The following is a 19,499-nucleotide window of genomic DNA, read 5'->3' on the forward strand; positions in this document are numbered from 1 at the left end:
GCCAAAAACACGTCTCAAAACTGAGAGAGGCAAGATAAAAACAGATCAGGGAAGACGATCAGCATTTATGGATTTCTTATCAGAGTGTACAGCTTCATGATCATGCGTTGTGGTGCTTACATACTGATAGAGCAAAATGATACATGAGACACATGATACATGAGAGTACTGAGGTCAGGGCGTGAAGATAGTGAGACGTTCCTTTGATAATTAGCCAAGTTATTTGATTGTGGCTCATCACACTGATTTGAAAGACACTGTGTGCTATTGTGTGCGCACTGTGTGCGCTGATGTTGACAATCCAGTTAAGCTCGATCTTGCGCTGCAGCTAAGTGTTTGTGTGTGATCTGCTGCTCTCACCTCGTCTTACCTTTAGGATCAAGACTGTAGTCACAGCCTCCCTGGTAACGATCAGAGCTGTGGTTGGGGTCTCCCTGGTAACAATCAAGGTTCTGGTCAAGGCCTCCCTGGTCATGATCAGGGTCGTGGTCTCCCTGGCAACGATCAAGACTGTGGTCACAGCCTCCCTGGTAGTGTTCAGGGTTGTGTTCGCTGTCGTCCCGGTAACGATCAGGGCTGTGGTCGCTGTCTCCCTTGTAATGATCAGGGTTGTGGTCGCTGCCTCCCTGGAACCCGGGGGTCCTCGTCTGCAGAGTGACCAATCAAAAGACAGAGGAAAGGAATGAGTTTTCTTTTCATTCAAGCCTACAAACACACACACACACACATTTGACCTAATATTTATATTTTACCTTAAACTTGTAAGGAATATATACGACAGTCGTACTAGGTACACCTTAGACTTATACTTAGTAATCTAGCAAGTGCTTCACAAAAACTTTACAAGACGCCCATATGGCAAAGAAATAATGTGTTACAAAGGAAATCAAACAATGTTTCGCTTCAATACGGAGATATTAAACGTGGACACATTTTTCTATTGTTTTAATTCTTACATGTTGCTGATCCTTTAATTACTCTGACAATAAACCGGCTGGATCAGTTTGTTGAATTTAGCAAACACACAGATCAGGTGAGTCACTGTGGCCTGGAGCAGAGGGGCGGAGCCAAACCCGGGCACCTGTCTCTGTTTGTCACCCTGGTTTGCATCTTCCTGATGGGTGTTGCTCCACCCAAAGGTGTTGGCTGCCGCTCCACAACACAGAACACAGAACGATGTGGGATCCAGTTATGAGCCGTTCCAATTCACGACAAAGACAAAAACAGACGGGACAGATACGATCAAAACAGACATGCAAAGTTGATGAAGGATGAATATATTTATTTCAGCTTCATACAGTGTACAGCTTCATTATCATGCAATGTAGTTCTATTGTAATGCTTTTAAAGAGATAAAATAACAGCGGGCAGGTCTGTGAAGCCCTTTGAGACATGGTGATATGTGATATTGGGCTACAATAATAAAGTTGACTTGACTTGACTCCAGAGGTTGAGCTCAGCCCTGGTGTCAGCATCATCCTGTTAAAAAATACAACAAATATTGTTAACAAATATTTACTGTAGAAATGAAGTTTTAACTGTAGCAATCGGTCCATAACACATTTTGATGAGCTGAGTCATCTTAATTTGGGCGTGGCCTGTTTGAAACAAACATTTCTCATTCTTGATCGTAACTTTCTTTGATCAAAGCACGTTTGAAGACCAACCAATCTGCAAGAATGTCATTCCATTTGGCATGTAGGAAGCAATACAGCAAAGTGATTCGTTCACTGAGTACTTAGGTCTGTTGGGGTGAAGACAATGAGGCGTTTACCTGCATTGATTATTAGCCAAGGTATTTGGTTGCATGTGTTCATCAGACTGATTGGAATGACAGTAATCTGTGTGACTCACTGCTAATGTGGACAATCCAGTTATTCTCAATCTGAGTGTTTGTGACCTGTTGCTCTCACCTCCTCTTTCTAGTGACGTCCACGTCCGTGTCCGTGTCCACGACCATGACCGCGCTTCCCATGCTTGTGTTTGCGATGGCCATCACCATCCTCGCTGCCGCTGCCGCTACCACTACCACTACCACCACCTCTGTCGCCGCTAGGGCGACGACGCCCGCCATGATCAGGGCTGTGGTCGCGGTCTTCTCGGTAACGATCAGGGCTGGGGTCGCGGCCGTCCCGGTAACGACCAGGGCTGGGGTCGCGGCGGTCCCGGTCACGACCAGGGCTGGGGTCGCGGCCGTCCCGGTAACGACCAGGGCTGGGGTCGCGGCGGTCCCGGTCACGACCAGGGCTGGGGTCGCGGCCTTCTCGGTCACGACTGGGGCTGTAATCGCGGCCTTCTCGGTCACCATCGCGGCCGTAATCGCGGTCTCTCCCGTCACGACCGGGGCTGTAATCGCGGCCTTCTCGGTCACCATCGTGGCCGTAATCGCGGTCTCTCCCGTCACGACCGGGGCTGTAATCGCGGCCTTCTCGGTCACCATCGTGGCCGTAATCGCGGTCTCTCCCGTCACGACCGGGGCTGTAATCGCGGCCTTCTCGGTCACCATCGCGGCCGTAATCGCGGTCTCTCCCGTCACGATCGCAGTCGAGGTCTCCCTCAAAAAATTCAGGGTCTCCGTCGCAAGGTAAAGGGTCGCAGTCGGGGTCACCCTCATAAAAATCATCATCTTCTCCCTCGTAAGGCTCAGGGCCGTGGTCCTGGTCCTCTCTCCTTCTTCTAGTGTTGCGCTTGCGTTCTCCAGAGCTACCATCAGGGCCTTGTTTGTGTTCTCCATGGCCATCATGGTCTCCACCATGGTGACCTTCTTCTCCAGGGCCGTGTTTGTCATGGTTGTCATCGTCTTGAGGAACAGGCAATGAGTCGGCCAAATCAAACCCCGAAGGGTGTTGGTCCTTGCCTGCAGGGTGACCAATCAAAAGTCAAAGAGATGAGTTTTGTTTCCCCACATGTGTGGAAAAATGACAACTGAGACAACAAGACTGAACCAGAGATGCTCATATTTCAAGAATGTCTGATAAACTTAAAACCTTTTAGAAACAAAACCTTTGTGACTGGGTGTGAGGGCTGACAAGTGACTTACTGGGGCTGCCGAACATTGGTCCTCAGCAGTTTGACTCTTTGTTGTTGAGGAATTACTTCCTGTAAAGAAAAACAGGGAGGTGCCGCTTAAATTTCAGTTGAACCGCACTGACTGGAACATTTAGTAGATAACAATAAGAGTCTAAGCCCTTGAAAAAGATACATGAGCATAGAATCCTCCAGTTTAACCTTACACATGAAAATACTGATTTGGGTTGCATAAAAAAAATGCTGGAGAGAGACTGAAAGCTTTCTACTGAATTCTGACACAAAGAAACATGACTAGCAGGAGTAATGATGGTCATTTTCTGACTGCAGGTGAATGTTACACTCAGATTAAAACTTGTTAAAAACTAAATATGTACAACAACAAACATTCTACAACTTTACCAACTTTAACCCAAGTTTCGGCCGTTAAAAGTGAAATCATTCAACTGCATTATGGACATTGCATTTTAAAAACACTGAAATACTGAATACTAAACTTTCACTGGAAAGTTTAAAGAAAAGAACGTTTTCATGCAATCAGTCAAAGGAAGCAATGATACTTACAGGAGAGAGGAGCCGCACCGTCTGTCACTGTGGGGAGGACGCTCCAGTATAAATAAGCAGCACCTGGAACTGCTGCATTCCTGTTTCAATGCCTCAAAACCATATGATTGTGTTCCAAGGGAGGGGCGAGAGGCGGCGGCTATTATCATTTAATAGCAAAACACGATGTGGATCTCACAGTCAGATGGATTTTACTCCTCGGCAACGTCACCTTAAAACCAGACAAACTGCATCGACCTGAAGGCTTTCCGATAAACTGTCAGATCACCTTTTACGACTATGCTCTCCATTATTGACAGTGAAATACAAGGTTGATCTCGTTTAAGGTTATCTTGAATATAGATGGGTTTTTATCAATATTTGCACTTTATAATCACTCTAATGTAAATACAATACAGTGAACTATAAATCATGTTTGTTTTAACTTGCCATGGAGTGTAAATACAATTATGTTTGGAGTTTGGAGTGTGTATGTAAACATATCCACCCATATCCATTTATAAGGAGGTGCAGATGTATTTATTGTACATTAACAGAAAACGATAAGGAGTTAAATTAACTGTAATCCCAGTTATACTACTTAATAATATTAATATTATTAAGTAATATTTTTTTGTTGTGTACCTTATTGATCTTCTCTTTGTTGCTGCCTTCTTTGTCTGAAATAAATCATTCAATCATTTCTCCAGTCCAGCAGGGAGCGGTAAAGCACCAATCAGATCATAAACGCCGATGTAAACAACAGGTTCCCGAACGTCTTAAAAGTTAGAAGCTCGATTTAAATTACAAAACAAAACAAAATTCAATGACAAATCTCTAAAATATTGCTCAAATAAGCCACATAGCGAGAGAATCACAGGTACGTATTCCACATTTTTACGTGACAACGGCAATAAATCGTGTGTCAATAATGGTCAAAAAAGAATTTGGCATAGCAAAGAAGTAAAACAGAAGCAGACGTTTATGGCTGCACCTGAAGGCAGCAGAGTAGCTTGTCGGCGCCTCCTATCTCCGCTAGGAGGCGCTGTGCCGGGGATGGAGCCAACACACTGAATAATAAATGCCCAGCGTTGGTGTGCTGGTGTGCTGGAGGCTCTGGCGCCCATCGGAAACACTGCACACGCGGCTGCTGATCAATTAAAAATGTTGCGATCACATATTAGCTAAACAAAGAGCTGTTGTCTGGTGCGTCCCGTGCTTTTATTTTGAAAGAGGAAACCGCAGATGTCGAGTTATTTGTTGCGGGAACGTTTCCAAGTAAGTTTGTGAAGATTAACGGAAAATGTTTACATTTTACCTTTAATATGGAAACCTATGGTGTATATTGTATGTGTTTAGAGTGCTTTATGATATTTGATCAATATGAAATGTTGTTGTTGTTCTACGATATCTTATTAAATAAACATAATTGTATCTAATAATTAAATATTTGTAAATATTATTGTCCTTTTATATATCAGGGGCTGGGTGCAAAACATAGAATGTATTTATTATGAAATATAAAGTGTTAACTGAACAAATATAGCAAATTTAAGCACTTATATTATAACATTTATGTATACAAGTATTTTAATGTTTTATGGTCTTTATACATTTCATTTTCCCTGCATATTGGCATGTTGCAACTGTATGAATCAAGTTGTGATAAATTTCCAGTGTTGTTGTGTTCTGTTAGGACAAACTGCTGTTAATGGAGTCCAGTGAGTCTGAGGCGTCACGGCCTCAGTGGCCTGCAGAGACCTGAGAGTGTCACAGGGCAGGATGAAGTGGTGGAGGGAGGCGGAGAAATGGAGGAGAGCAGGGCAGGAGGAAGAGGAGGAGGGAGAGGAGCTGGTGGAAGTGCTGCTCCAAGGCAGAGCGCCGTGGGGCTTCACCCTGAGGGGAGGCACAGAGCACAGAGAGCCTCTGATCATCACTAAGGTGACGTCTCTCTCTCGTCCTTCACACAAATTGACTCATCCTTCCTTGAGTCTTAACTTAAAATCTATCAACCGTCTGCAATTTCTACACTCAGCAGCATTTTCAGTGGGTTTATAAAAGTGATGAGACCTCATAGTTTTGAAATACTGAGCTTCAATTAGCACCTGAAAGCAACAGTGAAACCTGAACCACCCAGCAGTGCTGTGTGAGATACAACAGGAAAGGTTCAACTATGGATCTAATCAGAGCTCCATACAGTGGACGTAGCAGTAAACAAAGTCAGGTCAGAGTTATTTAAACTTCCTCATAGATCTCTTTTGGTTTTAGAGCCTCCATGTGCATGGGTAGAGCTTCCGCTTGGGTCCCCCTGTTCGAGTCCCTGCCGAGGTGCCCCTGAGCAAGGCACCGAACCCTCAATTGCTCCCCCCTCTGCGAAGGGTGGTAATGTAATGTAAGTTGCTTTGGATAAAAGCGTCTGCCAAATGATCGTAATGTAATGTAAGGTGATTTAGGTTGTCGAGTCACATCCAGGAGTGTCCAGCAGCCAGCACTGGCTGCGCTGGCTGCTGGTGTGAAGTGCAGTTTGAGTCCTGAACCTACTCCGGTTACACATGGTGCAGGGTTAAATTTTTAATTTAGGTTTCGCTCTCATGTTGCCAGAACACCACAGATCCTCCTGCATGAGATGACAACACTGTATACAAGCAAACAAACACACATTTCTTATCCTGTAATGTTTATAAAGTCATAGAAATCCTACAGCCAAGCCCTGTGTGTGTGTGTGTGTGTGTGTGTGTGTGTGTGTGTGTGTGTGTGGTGCAGGTGGAGCAGGGCAGTGTGGCAGCAGCCGCGTGTCTGCAGGCCGGTGACAAGATGGTGAGCGTGAACGCGGTGAGGCTCAGCGGCTCCCGGCAGGAGGCCATCTGCCTGGTGAAGAGCTCCCATAAGACATTGAACTTGGTGGTCTGCAGGTACCAGACACACACAGACACACACAGACACACAGGCACACACACACACACAAGGTTCCACTCAGTCTGATTAGTTTTTCCAGCCAGCAGTTTGCCACTCCGGTCCTCTAGGTGACAGCCGTGAACCAATAAGTCAATCGGCAATGAAAAGAAGAAGAAGTGAACCAAAGCACGAATGTAAAAACCAAAAAGGATAAAAATCACAAAAAGTTTCACAACAGTAAATTATAAATATATTATTATTATTATAATATATATATATATTTCCAGATATAACAAGATCTCTCTCTCTCTCTCTCTCTCTCTCTCTTTCTCTCTCTCTCTCTCTCTCTCTCTCTCTCTCTCTTTCTCTCTCTCTCTCTCTCTCTCTCTCTCTCTCTCTCTCTCTCTCTCTCTCTCTCTCTCTCTCTCTCTCTCTCTCTCTCTCTCTTTCTCTCTCTCTCTCTCTTTCTCTCTCTCTCTCTCTCTCTTTCTCTCTCTCTCTCTCTCTCTTTCTCTCTCTCTCTCTCTCTCTCGCTCTCTCTCTCTCTCATTATTGTCTTATAGAGGTGTCCTGTTAGATTTATTCAAATGGCAACAGACTCTTAAAGACTGAATCCAATTACCAGAGTTAAAGCCACAGGCGTGGGCTCAGCTTTGCAGAGTGGGACGAGTCATCATGAGGGAGCAGTTTGCATTCGCGGGATCATTTAAAACTAATTTAATACAGAGATTATTTATACAGAGATTATCCTCAATCTGTGGAGGCCAAAAGGTTGAGCGCCGTGTTGGCGAGGTGAATCTTGGAAGTAGCGGCCTGAGAGATTACCCAGGGATCTCAGGAGTGCTCTTGCCCGGCCGTTCACCCCCCCTGTTTGTGTGTGTGAGTGGTACAGTCCACGTTGCCTAGGTGAGTTGACAGCAGGATAGGCCGTATCAGCAGGGCTCATTGTTTTCAGGGGCTTTGGCCAGGCGGGGACCCTCCAGCCAGCACAGAAGGCCTCTCAGATCTGCTTGTCTTTCCTCTCTGGACAGGATTTACACCTCCAGGTACTTCCTCCTCCACTGCAAACGCCACTTTCCTGTCTGCCGTTCTGCGTTTCATCTCCTCCGATTCAATCCTTTGCCTTCCTGAATCTAAGATTAAATCAGGAAGCTGGAACTGTGAGTGTGAGATAACGGCAGGTTCTGTCCTCCAGATGGAACATAAAGGCCTCTAAAGGGGCTGCGACCCATTTCCCCACAGGAGCAGCTGGAAGTTTGCTAAACTGCAAACAGCCCCAGGATGCAGCATGCAAATTTACAAGGAAAAGAAGTGTGTGTGTGTGTGTCTCTTAACATGTGGAAACTGTCAGGGGTTACAGATGGGACACGCAGGATGGAGGAGTTTAATCACAGACACCTATAAGGAGGAAGGAATAATCATTTTGCCTTCATCTTGATCAGCTGCAGGTTGTCACGGCGTCACAATTGTACTTTCCTCTCCCAGCCTGTGTGTTTAGGTTCCGTCTGTGCAGGCGGTGACACACAGATAAGCCCAGCTGTGATTACACCGGCACTTTCTATTGTGCGGTTGTGTTTAGCGCCGGCTGGCAGGAATTCAGGCCACAAACTGCTGCTGCAGGTTTGGTGACTCAGCACTATGAGTGTGTCACCGCCAGCTGGGTCAGTACTTCACCAGAACCTGTCTGATAGGAGCTGGGACTGATGGAGGGAAAGAAAGGAAAAGGTGTCGATGTGGTGATTTAATGAGGCGGTGGATAAAGTTTTCCCCTGAACAAGACAAGTACCTCCATCAAGGAGGCTATGTTTTTGTTTATGTCAGATTCATCAAAGAAAAGCCTCTCTCGTCTCATTAGAGGAGATTCTTTCCTTCTCCTGATCCAAACAATCCACAGAAACATGCCTGACCTCCTCCTCCTCCTCCTCCTCCTCCTCCTCCCCCCGGCTGACACAGGCTGGTATCTGTGTACACAGATGTGGGCCAAAGTGTTCCAGCTTGTGTCTTTTGCAGACAGGGACACAGTTTGATCTTCAGCAGAGAGCGTCATGCTGGAATGTTTGTCAGGCAGATATCAGGCTAAAACAGAGGCAGAGTGGAAACAACTCCATTTGTCTCTAACTGCTTAGTCAAAAGTCATTCATTACTGTATTTTGCTTTCATTTCCCATCTAAACAGCTATTCTGAAAAACATCCTGGACGAGATAGGACAGCAAATTTTGCCTCGTGAAAATGTCAATATTTCTAACAATGGATTGCAAAGAAAAAATGGACAGAATTCCAAAGTTTTTCCTCTCTAAAATTTCTGAAACATACAAATTCCCATTTTTTTGTAGAATTAATAAGACAAACTTGTCTTCTAAAGAAGTCCTTGTTGTTGCTCTGTCTGACATGCATGTGTGTAGATGAACATGCGGCTGCTCCGGCCTCCCATCAGCGTTATTTCCCAACATTTCCAGCAGCTCTGTGGTCCAAACACTAGATTACAGCAAGGACGCAAGACAATAACTCCTCCCCCTTCAGCTCAAATCCCCCCACATAATCCCTGAGGAAATCTCCTACACCAGCACAAGGTGTGTGTGTGTGTGTGTGTTTTAGGTCATACAAGTGCCAGATTCCTCACCGCTTTTGTCTCTGGCACACTGGTGAGAGTTACGTTGTCAAAGTTTGTCATTTTCTTGCCATCGTTGGATGTGATTTTGAGGAAACAGCTGTGGAAAAGTTCCTTTTTTTAAAACGCCTAAACAATTCACGCTTTTTCAGATAGTTGGTAAGTTGTCACACTTTGTTGTTCATTCATTTTCTACTGTAGAGGTCCCTTGAAGTCTTTGGTAGTAAGATTATGGTGAGAGAAGTCACTTTAAGGGGCAATATCACTGAATTTGAAACTCTTAAATTAAGGTAATATCACCAATGAAGGGGAATCTGATGTATTCTAAGACTTGAGAGTGGGAAGTTTGTACAGATAGAAGAACAGTTACTTTTTTGTTTCCTGTTTGTCAGTGGCTGTGGCATTTGTCCACCACCTAAAACATGGCTTTGCCTTTTGTTTACCATCTATAAGCATGGCTTTGGCTTACGTTTAACAGCTAAACATAGGGCTGTGATCATTGTTGACAACCTAATAATAGGGCTTTGGCTTTTTGTTTACATCTAAAATGTGGCTGTGACATTTGTTTACAACCTCAAACTCTGTTTTAGATCATTTATACATCATTCTTCCTCTCCATTTTCGTTTGAAGTATTCTGCTTTTCTGGCAAAGTTTGGCCAAACAAGAAAACTCTATCTTGAATTGTTACATTTTTATTGACGGACAGTAACACGATTGATTAATTTAAACTTAGAATCTGTTGTGACAGACCTTTCCATTTTTTCTAAACACAATTGGAACAACGACCATAGAACTTGGAATAGAGTTCATAAGTTTCTCCTGTTGAGTGATGCGTTCAGGGCACGCAGGGTCAACCGAGTTTTGGTTTCATGTTTTGAGCTGTTATTGAAGGATCGAGGACTGTATCGAGTTCCTGGGTGCGCAAGTGTGTTGAGTCGGCCTGTTAGTGAGTGTGTGTGCGTGTGTGTGTGAGCGCATGTGTGTGTGTCAGAGCAGCTGGAACTGACAAAAGAGTCTCAGCGCTTTAGAAATAAAAGACATTTGCATTTCTATTGTGGAAAGGCTTGTTTGTAGGTCATGACTACATTTATGTTCCTCTTTGGCTCAGGAAGGTAAAAAGTCATAAAACCCTCCGTTACTCCAGTAGAAGTAAAGGGCTTTTATTCACTAATTACTGAAATATTTGACTGAAGTATTTTCCATGCCTGCTGAGGTTGTGTGTGTGAAACATTGTGGCCAGAGGAGCGTTTTGATGATGTTTCACAGTAAAGCGTTCACCCTGTAGGTGCTCATGCTTTCTCTCAGCGCAGGAATGCAGGGAGGGATTTCTCCTCTGTGTACCTCCGTCTTCATCTGGGTCATCATAGCTGGCCATCGCCCAGAATTCCTGGGGCTTTTTGTTTTGGGAGCGTCTCGGAGTCTCCCTGTCTGTGTGCTGGAAGAAAGAAAGCGTGCCTCCTTTTTGTCCTCCTCCTCACCTGGATCTCATTTCCTTACCGTTGCTCCTTTTGTGGACATAAACGCTACGCATCATCACTATGAGTGCTTCAGTACAATTCACTGCTAATATCTGTTGTACTTGACTTTACTTTATTTAAAATCTTGGTGTATTTCCACTTTTTGACTTTGATTGTCAACTTCAGCTCTTATTTGATGGCACTGTATCTTCCTCCTCCTCGTCCTCTTCTTCTGTCTTCCCTCACTTCCCACCCAGAACAGGGAAAATGGTCGACACTGTATCGTCACGCACAATGCCTTCAGAAACCGAGGTTCACGTGGCGCGGAGCTTTCTCACCAAGATTTTACGGAGCTCGATGAGGTAGTGCGGGACTAAACTCAGCCAAACTGGCCCTGATGTAGCATAGCAACCACCTAGAAACACACAAGGAACATCCGCAAACAAAGCAATCTAGCAACCAGTTAGATGTAGACAGCCATCCACCCACAAACCATGTCGACAGCAAACCTATCTGGAAACCAGGGAGACTGGGAGACCAGGCACTGTACATAGTGACCACATAGCAACCACCTAATGTCATAGCATGCTAATACGCTGCTCAGGCATGAAGAACTTCACCAGTTTGACCCAGGAAATGTACACTTCACATAAATAATAAAGATGAGGCTCCTCAGCAGAATCAACAACTGAGGATTGATTAATTTGCATCATCAGTTATTAAATAAACACACACTCCAGCCTCTCTGTGCCTTCTTTAGTATATTCAGTGGACATGCGGTAGATCAGTCGTGTGTGTGTGTTTTGTCCTAAAAATTGTTTCCTTTCTGTGAATAGTTTTCATTTCAGGTCCTTCCTGTCCCGTTTGGTGTTGTAAAAGTATTATTTGCTGTTCATGTAGTGGTGAAATTGAAATGTCCTCTTTGTCTGGTGTAATACTTCACATGGAACTACAGGGTGTGTTGTAATATAATTCCTTTTTCCAACATGCTATCCAGGAAAAGCTGCTTCAAAGGGTATGTGCATGTTCAGGTTGCCCATGTCAGACCTGCTGCTTTCTCTCTTGTTGCTTGTTGTTTGTTACATTGAGTGTTACAGTAGTTTCTGTACGTCCACCTAACTGAAGAAATAGGTGGACGGAAAACTGCAAACCTCAAAAACCCCTCTGAATCTAAAGTATTACAGACCCACTCAATTCCTTAGGGAACAGGCTCAGAGCTTATCAGTTAACCCTTGCTTTACCCAAATGTATCGTTGATGTGGTGTTGAGCATTTCCTTACCTTTCTCTCTCCTGTGCAGGAAGAATGGGTTAGGATCACGGCCTCATTCCTGGCACTCCTCCAAGTTGACATTAGAAGAGTCGGAGCCCGCCGGCCCCGTGGTCCCCCAGGGCCCCGAGGCCCCCCAGGGTCCAGCCGTCCCCCCCGCACCTGTGTGGCAGTCAAAACATGAAGCAAAGTCAGCCTTTCTCTTTTGCATCTACTTTTACCAAAATATACTCTAGAATCTGTTAATCTGGTATCTGTTCATTAGTGTGAGTTCATTGTGTTTACCTGGTAATTAACTTCCTGATTAGCAGGAATGGAAGAAGTAAGCACTCATTTACTAGAGAAGTCTTCCATACAGAAATACAGCTAGAAATATAAATCTAAAAGTAATTTATAAAACAACAAACTATTAAAAACATCTTGAAAGTTGAAAGATCTCAAAAAAGCTAAATTTCTAAATTACTTTTGTGGTGCAAAGACGTTTAATACCAATCAGCTCAAGGCTTCTCTGATATTCCTCACCAGGCCCAAAGAGTTCTCCATCCCAGAGGACCAGAACAACCTGCACGAGGGATCCAGCCAGTCCAGCTCAGTGAACAACATGGAGAGGCTGGAGCATCCGTCTCTCCCTTTTCTGCCCGACCACCTCTCCCCGAGCAAATACACCAATAACCTCCAACCGCTCACTGGACCGGCTGGCAAAAATGAGTCGGGCTTTAGCTGTTTCTCCAGCGCCTCCAGTCCTCCTATCCCTGATCTATGTCCATCCAGCAGAAAGGGCACCAGTACGGAAAACATTTTCTTCAAAGGCCTGCAGACTGAAGGGCCCAGGCAGAGCGAACAGCCCAGGTACCTGCAGCCATCGCTGGGGAACGGAGGCTGGGAGGAGCAGCCTTCCCCTCGGGTTTCCACTGCAGGGAGGCCCAGCATTGGCCCAGTATGGCAGGTACCAGAGAAGAAGTCCCAATCTTCTCCACCTCCACCTCCTCCACTGCGTAGTGACAGTTTTGCTGCCACTAAAGTGTTTCCTTACTCTGACGTGCCTGGAGGTCAAACTAAGAGCCACAGGAGAGCGCTGGATAAACTCAATGAAGCCAATGAGCAGAATGCCCTCCAGTCCCATCATACCACAAATGCAAAAGCCTCAGAGACCAGACGTAGCTTTAACCCTCTGCCTACCAAAGACTACCTCCATCCCAGCTCAGCAGCTGAGCGCAACCAGCTGCACCCCAACAAACTCTTCTCTCTGTCCAGTAATGATGTCAGACAGAACCAGGCTCCTGCTGGTCGCCTGCCAAATCACCAGAGGCAGTACAGTGATGAAAGCCCCTTCTATCTGCAGACCAGGTCAGCTCCTCAGACCAAAACCCAGAGTGTAGGAAGTTACTATCGCAGCCTCCAGGACCTGCCCACTCACGCCTCCGGCCACAAACAGGTGAGGCAGTCCATAGCACCTCCAAACCTGGAGACTGGAGGCCAGAGCAGATACTTGTGCCTGGCAACCGAGCAACCTGGACAGACAGCTGTGACCCAGGCCTGGCAGGGCAAAGCAGAGGGCCGCAGGGATGAACAAGAGAATCAACACTGGACAAACGACAAGGATGCATCCTTTCTAATTCCCTCAAAGGTCAATTTGAAGGCGTCTTCTCTACCTCAGACCCAGCTACCTTATGGTGACACTAAGGAACGGACTGGTCCTTCCCATTTGGGGAACAGCCCGCTTTACGAACCAAAAGCAGCCGATCTCACTGCTCAAAGCCACAGCACAGGGGATGCTGCAAAGAGAGGTGAAGGACATCCAAATGAAATCAGGAGACACTCCACATCTCATCAGAGTAACGAACAAAATATGAGTCTTCCAAGGCACCAAGACCCATGGGTGCACCAAGAAGACCACAGAATATCCCCCCTGAAGACCCCACTGCTCCACTGTCTGACCCAGGAGAGCAGGAGTCGGGCTGAGAGGCAACAAGCGTCAAACAACACTAGTATCATTTCCACCCAGGATGCTGGAGACGCCACAGTCACCAGCAGTTGGAAAGCTAGTCGCCGTAGCGACCGTTACGCCACCACCCTCCGCAACGAGATCCAGCAGAAGCGAGCCCAGCTCCAGAAGAGCCGCAGCGCTGCAACCCTGATGTATGACTTTGAAGATGAAGAGGCAGAAGAGTGGAGGTCAGTGGGGACTTCTTCATCTGCTGGTGTCTCCTTCTCCAACACCTACAAGGACCACCTGAAGGAGGCCCAGGCTAGAGTCCTCCAGGCCACATCCTTCCAGAGACGAGACCTGGAGCCCCTTGGACCAGAGAAACCAGTTGTTAAAACCTCTAATGGAAAAATGTCTCGCATCCGAGGCCGTAAACGTTTCCCCCTGGCCAAGAGGATGCACTCTTTCTCTGAGCCCGACAAGATAGACAAGGTGGGAGTAGAGGGGGAGCCTCAAACAGAGACTTTCAGAGAGAGGAGGAAGGTCTTTGAGGCCAAACCAGCCTTTTCTAGACCAGTACCCAAATCCAGTCAACTTCCCAGCATGCGCCCAGATGTGAATGAGACAGGCAGCCCCAAAGGTAGATCTCCTTCTGAAGAGCTTGAGGAGACTCAGCCATCCTCAAACCCCAACCACTGCATCCCTGGAAGGAAGCAGGACTTGGAAGAACAGCAGAGGCTGGGGACCTTCGCTGAGTACCAGGCTACGTGGAACAAACAGAGAAAGCCGTTGGAGGCCAAGACTCCAGGCAGGTATCACTCTGCGGAGAACATCCTGGATGCAGATGCAGAGGAGAAGGCAATCTGCATCCATGAGAGATCCAGGTCCTCCCCTTCTGCAGACTTCTATATACAGGTGAGTCAGGTGGAACTATAGAAAGATTTTGGATATGAAAATCATTATAATACTAATTCACAGGAGTAAAACTCTCCTCTAGAGACCCGGCTTTGCTTCTTCGTAGTTGTACCCCAGGCTTATTTGTGCATTCTAATACACACAATTGGAACCAGCAGAGGGATCATACTTATTGCTGCAGCAGTAAGTCCTACTGGATGGTTGGGGAACCAGCATGGAGCAGGGCAGGATCTTGGGGGGGGGGATAGTGCGAGCCTCCAATGAATTCTGCCTTCCCGGGTATTGATTTTCAGGAAACCCTGGACATGATCTAGAAAGAACATATTCCCTTTGGGTAGTGCTCAGTCTGATAGTGGAGATGTAATACCCAGTTTTTTACATCTCCTCCCACAATATTGGTTCGATTCTCACATACTTGTACATGTGGAATGTCTAGACTAAGCCGGACGTAGCAATATTTACTTTTAGATATTGCTTACCATTTTGCTACAATTGGCTGGCCAAGTTGAATGAGAGCGGCTCGTTCTTTAAAAGTGCTGTCCCTCATAAAGGAAGGAGTCATTGACAGACAGAGCCATGGTCACAAAAATTGTTGGGTGTGTTTTGTGTGAGGAAATACTTACATTTTCCTCTCTATTCCAGAATATTCCTGTACCGTGGAGAGATGCAGTGAACAACCAGCACACAGAGCTGAGACACGGTCAACAGAGCACTTACACAAGCAGGTGAGATTCAAGATTAGTGCATTTACACTTACAAAACCTCGGACAAAATAAAGAAACCTGAACTGTGTGAGTACATAAAAAAAATATGCTCAACTTTGTCCTGTTCATAGAAAGGTCACAGAGTTGATGGCTGAACTTGTCAACCATACATTTCCGTGGAACGCTGAACCTCTGGATATACTGGCTCTGACTGGCTTGAGTGTTCTGAGCTCGACCTTTAAAATGCTTGTCATGTTTCATGTAAATGTAGAATGTGGTTGCTTAGTGAGATTCCTGCACACACACAGAGACGCCTGGTCTGAATTTCCTGCACTGAAAGGAAATTCTAATTTTCTGTCATATTAGACTCTTCCCAACCTTACCGGCTGTTGTTGGGAGACTATCTGCTTACTTCTGTGATAACTACACCAACGTTTACAAAAGTGTTAGTGTAGTTACTGGGGATTTATGGTGGGTGGGGGAGATCATCACTTTATCCTCTGTTGTTGTTTGTTGTCTACATGATCTCTTTCAGGGTAAAACATTAAAAAAGGGTGGGCCTAAAACACACACACACACACACACACACACACACACACACACACACACACACACACACACACACACACACTCTTTATAGACATTACTCAATCTGATGCTAAGCTGTGTGATCTTCCAGAGTGCACCTCCAGCCTGATCCTGGTTCTCAGGTGGCCCTCTCAGTCCCACTCCCAACCCTCCCGGACCACAGGACCGAGCCAGACCCTGCCAATCCCTCCCAGCCCACACTGTGCCCGAGCCCTCTCAGCCACAGCCCAAACTCTGCTTCCCATCATCCAGACCAGCCTCTCCAAAACAAGGGCCTCCTGCCACCGCCCAGGCTCCATTTAGGCCTCGAAACCACATCCTCCTCCCAGGAATTCCTCGCAGATCTACAGGCCCAGTCCAGTTCCAGGTCTGACACCCAACACCATGACAACGTCCCCGAATGTGGCACCTCAGCGGTGAACTCCCTGCCTGGCCCACCCCGACTCAGCGGCACACCTGAGCCAGAAAGAGGTGAGGGGAATGAAGAGAAGGAGAATCTGCCACCATCCTCATCCTCCCCATTCTCCTGCAGGACAGGTGCTCTGTCCCTTCCTTCAGCAGACAGAGGGCGCTCTCCCTCACCACAGTTCTCTCCACCCAGGCTAACCGACAAACCTCCAGCTGCACTCGAACAGGATGACTTTAAGTTCAGGTAAGAGTTTTCTGCAAAAAGCCTCAAACTCTCCTTAATGATTTAGATGCTTTAAATAATTTAGATTAAAGAAAAGTTAGGATTCCAGAATAGTTCAGCTGCTCGAACCCTGGCAGATGTTAGAGGAATTCTGGGATAATGTGCTCTACTTAAAACAATCCTTGGCCATGAATTAATGCCTGGGAACAAGATAATGTTCAGTGTGAGCCACACCTTCACAACTTGTTGCCACAACTCCTCTGGGTTTATAAGGCGTGACGACTTGTTTGGTTTTTAAACAGGATGTCACCTCTCCTCTGTAACAATATAAAGATATTGAGTCAGTAAATACTTCAATTTAAAAACATGCCACATTTTAAAATGATAGTATATGAATGTGTGTGTGTGTGTGTGTGTGTGTGTGTGTGTGTGTGTGTGTGTGTGTGTGCGCGCGCAGGTCAGAAATTGAAGTGAAGCAGGCAGAATGTATGGATTCATTGAGTCCGGTGAGGAAAGTTCCAGTGAGGATCATCCACGCTGAGACCGCCTCAGAACGGGAGACCCGAGTCTACCTGGACCAGAACCTACAGGGGTCTGACACCTTTCAGCCCGGGGAACATCCCAGCATAACAGAGGTTCTCTCTCTTTCTTTCCTTATATTAGACTTTAACTAAGTAAAGGTTAAAGAATTTAAAGAATTCAACTCATTCTTCCCCCTGTGCCAGATGGCCACCCTGGGCTCATCAGAGGGTCTCACCACCTCCCTGTTCAGCATCTACACCCGCTGGGGCTCTAAGGACCCTGGTCCTGCGTTGTTATCAGTCCAGCGAGGAGTGGATGGCACCAGAAATACAGAGGAAGACACCAAGAGGGAGGAGCTGGCTAGGGACATCATGGGTAAAGACAAGTCTCTGGCTGACATCCTGGACCAAAGTGGCAGGAAGACCACCATGGACCTGATGGAGGGACTGTTCCCCCAGGAGGAGCAGACACTAGAGGGGGCCCACCAGCGGAAGAGGGCCTCTGCTGGACTGAGACAGCCTGGTTCATCACCCCGGAGCTCTGACAGGTGACAGCTTCAGTTACAACATGAAGGCTCTCCAAACTACACTGCACTCATGACAGTGTTTTCAAATCATCCTCATCATTGTTGTGCTTTTATACTGCACTGCACTCTGCTGGTCAAACCTTGTATTACAGCTTTCTCTTTTTCTCAGCTTCATCATTCCGCTTTTTCCTTTTGTTTATCTTTGTGTGTCTGTGTGTTTGTGTGTCAGGAGGGAGGAAGAGACCCTGTCCTCCTCTGCCTCCCTGGTCCCCAGCTCCTCCTACTACAACACGTCAGCTCCTAAAGCCGAGCTGCTCATTAAGATGAAGGACATGCAGGAGCAGCTGGAGGAGCAGGACTCTGAAGACGAGCTGGACGTGGATCTGGCCAGCAAAAAGGTAACCAGACACACCCGCCTCCGTTTATCTCTTCGGTCTTTAGCTGCAACCATCTGTTTTGACATTGACCTTTTCTTTCTTTCCCTGAAGCACGAGTTGATCTCCAGCCTAGCCAGTAAGCTGGAGGTGCTGCGGGAAGCCCGGCAGAGCCTGCAAGAGGACGTGGAGGACAACGAAGCTCTGGGCCGGCAGGTGGAGGCCACAGTGCAACGCCTCTGTCAGCCCAACCAGCTGGACAAGTTCCGCATGTTTGTTGGTGACCTGGACAAGGTGGTGAGCCTGCTGCTGTCCCTGTCTGGGCGCCTGGCACGGGTGGAGAATGCCCTCAACAGTCTGGAGGATGAGGCGCCGCCAGAGGAAAAGGTACCCAGATCAGGGATGTGTAGGGAACACACTTAGCTGGTTTGGATCAGAATATTCATCCTGCTTTGTCCTTCTCCCCAGCGTACTCTCACAGAGAAGCGTAAGTTGCTGATGCAGCAGCATGAGGACGCCAAGGAGCTGAAGGAGAACCTGGACCGTCGGGAGCGCTTGGTGTCCAGCATCATGGACACCCACCTCGACAAGGAGAGCCTGGACGATTACCGACACTTTGTCAAGATGAAGTCGGCCCTGATCATTGAGCAGCGCAAGCTGGAGGACAAGATCAAGCTAGGTGAGGAGCAGCTGAAGTGCCTGCTAGACAGTCTGCCGCTGGACCAGAGGCCACTGCTCTGACCCCTGACAGGACTTCCACTAAATCATGAAGAGCTGATATGACAGTGTTCCTCATCACGTTATTATCTACAGTATATTTGTATTTAAGAGGTCATTCTCCCGTGTGGATATATGTGTAATTAATTATCACCATGTGTGGGTAAAAGTAATATTTTCTAGTAATTTATTGTAGCCTTTTTGAATACTGATGTGCAGAAAGGAGGGAAGTTGTCCGGGTAATTTAATTACTCCAGATGTTTTTTCTGTTTTGTTTTCCGGTGAAATGAAGAGTTTGGCTCCAAAATGTTGGAAGCTAATTTATCAATCCGTTTCTCTAACATAAGTGTTCATTACAGCAAGGGGGCGTCCCATTTGTCACTGAGTCCAGTCCAACCTTAACATGTCCCCTTTAAAGCTACACTGGAAATAAAACTACAAGGTCATTTCAGCTAAAACTCAAAATTGAGACAAGACCATCTCTCTCTCTCTCTTCAAACTCTCTCCCTCTCTCTCTTCAATCTCTCCCTTCAACCAAGCAATATCAATGAAACTGAGAAAATGGTCCTCGTCCCCATCATGTATCAGTCTGACTCATTTCAAAGCAACAACGACATCCTTAGTTACATTTGAACATTCCAGACTTTGTAGTTATGACTTATTTTTCAGGGCTATTCCAAATTTACAGCTTTTGAGGACCTGTTGAACTGTCAAGCCTCATTCATGCACCAGCTCTCATTTGTAGTCTGGACTCTGATGGCTGAGCTGTGATCACACACACTCACACGCAAATGTT

General features: G+C 46.4%; 2 protein-coding genes across 2 annotated transcripts; one reads left to right on the top strand and one right to left on the bottom strand.

Moving 5' to 3' along the window:
• Nucleotides 1-1,265: 1,265 nt before the first annotated feature.
• LOC143000395 (uncharacterized) lies at nucleotides 1,266-3,741 on the bottom strand. Its single transcript, XM_076150074.1, has 4 exons — nucleotides 3,592-3,741; nucleotides 3,041-3,099; nucleotides 1,914-2,857; nucleotides 1,266-1,479 (listed from the first exon to the last, which is right to left on the bottom strand). Exons 2-3 carry the CDS (start codon nucleotides 3,054-3,056, stop codon nucleotides 1,923-1,925), a joined length of 951 nt encoding a protein of 316 aa, XP_076006189.1. The 5' UTR covers nucleotides 3,057-3,099; nucleotides 3,592-3,741; the 3' UTR covers nucleotides 1,266-1,479; nucleotides 1,914-1,922.
• Nucleotides 3,742-6,384: 2,643 nt separating this feature from the next.
• Nucleotides 6,385-19,255, top strand: LOC142991000 (protein Shroom2-like). Its single transcript, XM_076140967.1, has 10 exons — nucleotides 6,385-6,482; nucleotides 11,831-11,989; nucleotides 12,325-14,641; nucleotides 15,284-15,366; nucleotides 16,025-16,585; nucleotides 17,022-17,199; nucleotides 17,290-17,633; nucleotides 17,842-18,010; nucleotides 18,101-18,373; nucleotides 18,455-19,255. Exons 1-10 carry the CDS (start codon nucleotides 6,385-6,387, stop codon nucleotides 18,725-18,727), a joined length of 4,455 nt encoding a protein of 1,484 aa, XP_075997082.1. The 3' UTR covers nucleotides 18,728-19,255.
• The last annotated feature ends 244 nt before the right edge of the window (nucleotides 19,256-19,499 follow it).

Source organism: Genypterus blacodes, unplaced genomic scaffold (assembly GCF_046128005.1).
Source record: "Genypterus blacodes isolate CSIRO-AG114 ecotype Tasmania unplaced genomic scaffold, CSIRO-AGI_Gbla_v1 ptg000001l_1, whole genome shotgun sequence".
In the NCBI taxonomy this organism is placed as follows: Eukaryota; Metazoa; Chordata; class Actinopteri; order Ophidiiformes; family Ophidiidae; genus Genypterus; species Genypterus blacodes.

Coding starts and splice junctions, on each gene's coding strand:
- LOC142991000 (XM_076140967.1), top strand. CDS start 6,385: ATGGTGAGCGTGAACGCGGTGAGGCTCAGCGGCTCCCGGCAGGAGGCC. Junction 14,642..15,283: donor CTGCAGACTTCTATATACAG/GTGAGTCAGGTG, acceptor TCTCTATTCCAG/AATATTCCTGTACCGTGGAG. Junction 18,011..18,100: donor TGGATCTGGCCAGCAAAAAG/GTAACCAGACAC, acceptor CTTTCCCTGAAG/CACGAGTTGATCTCCAGCCT.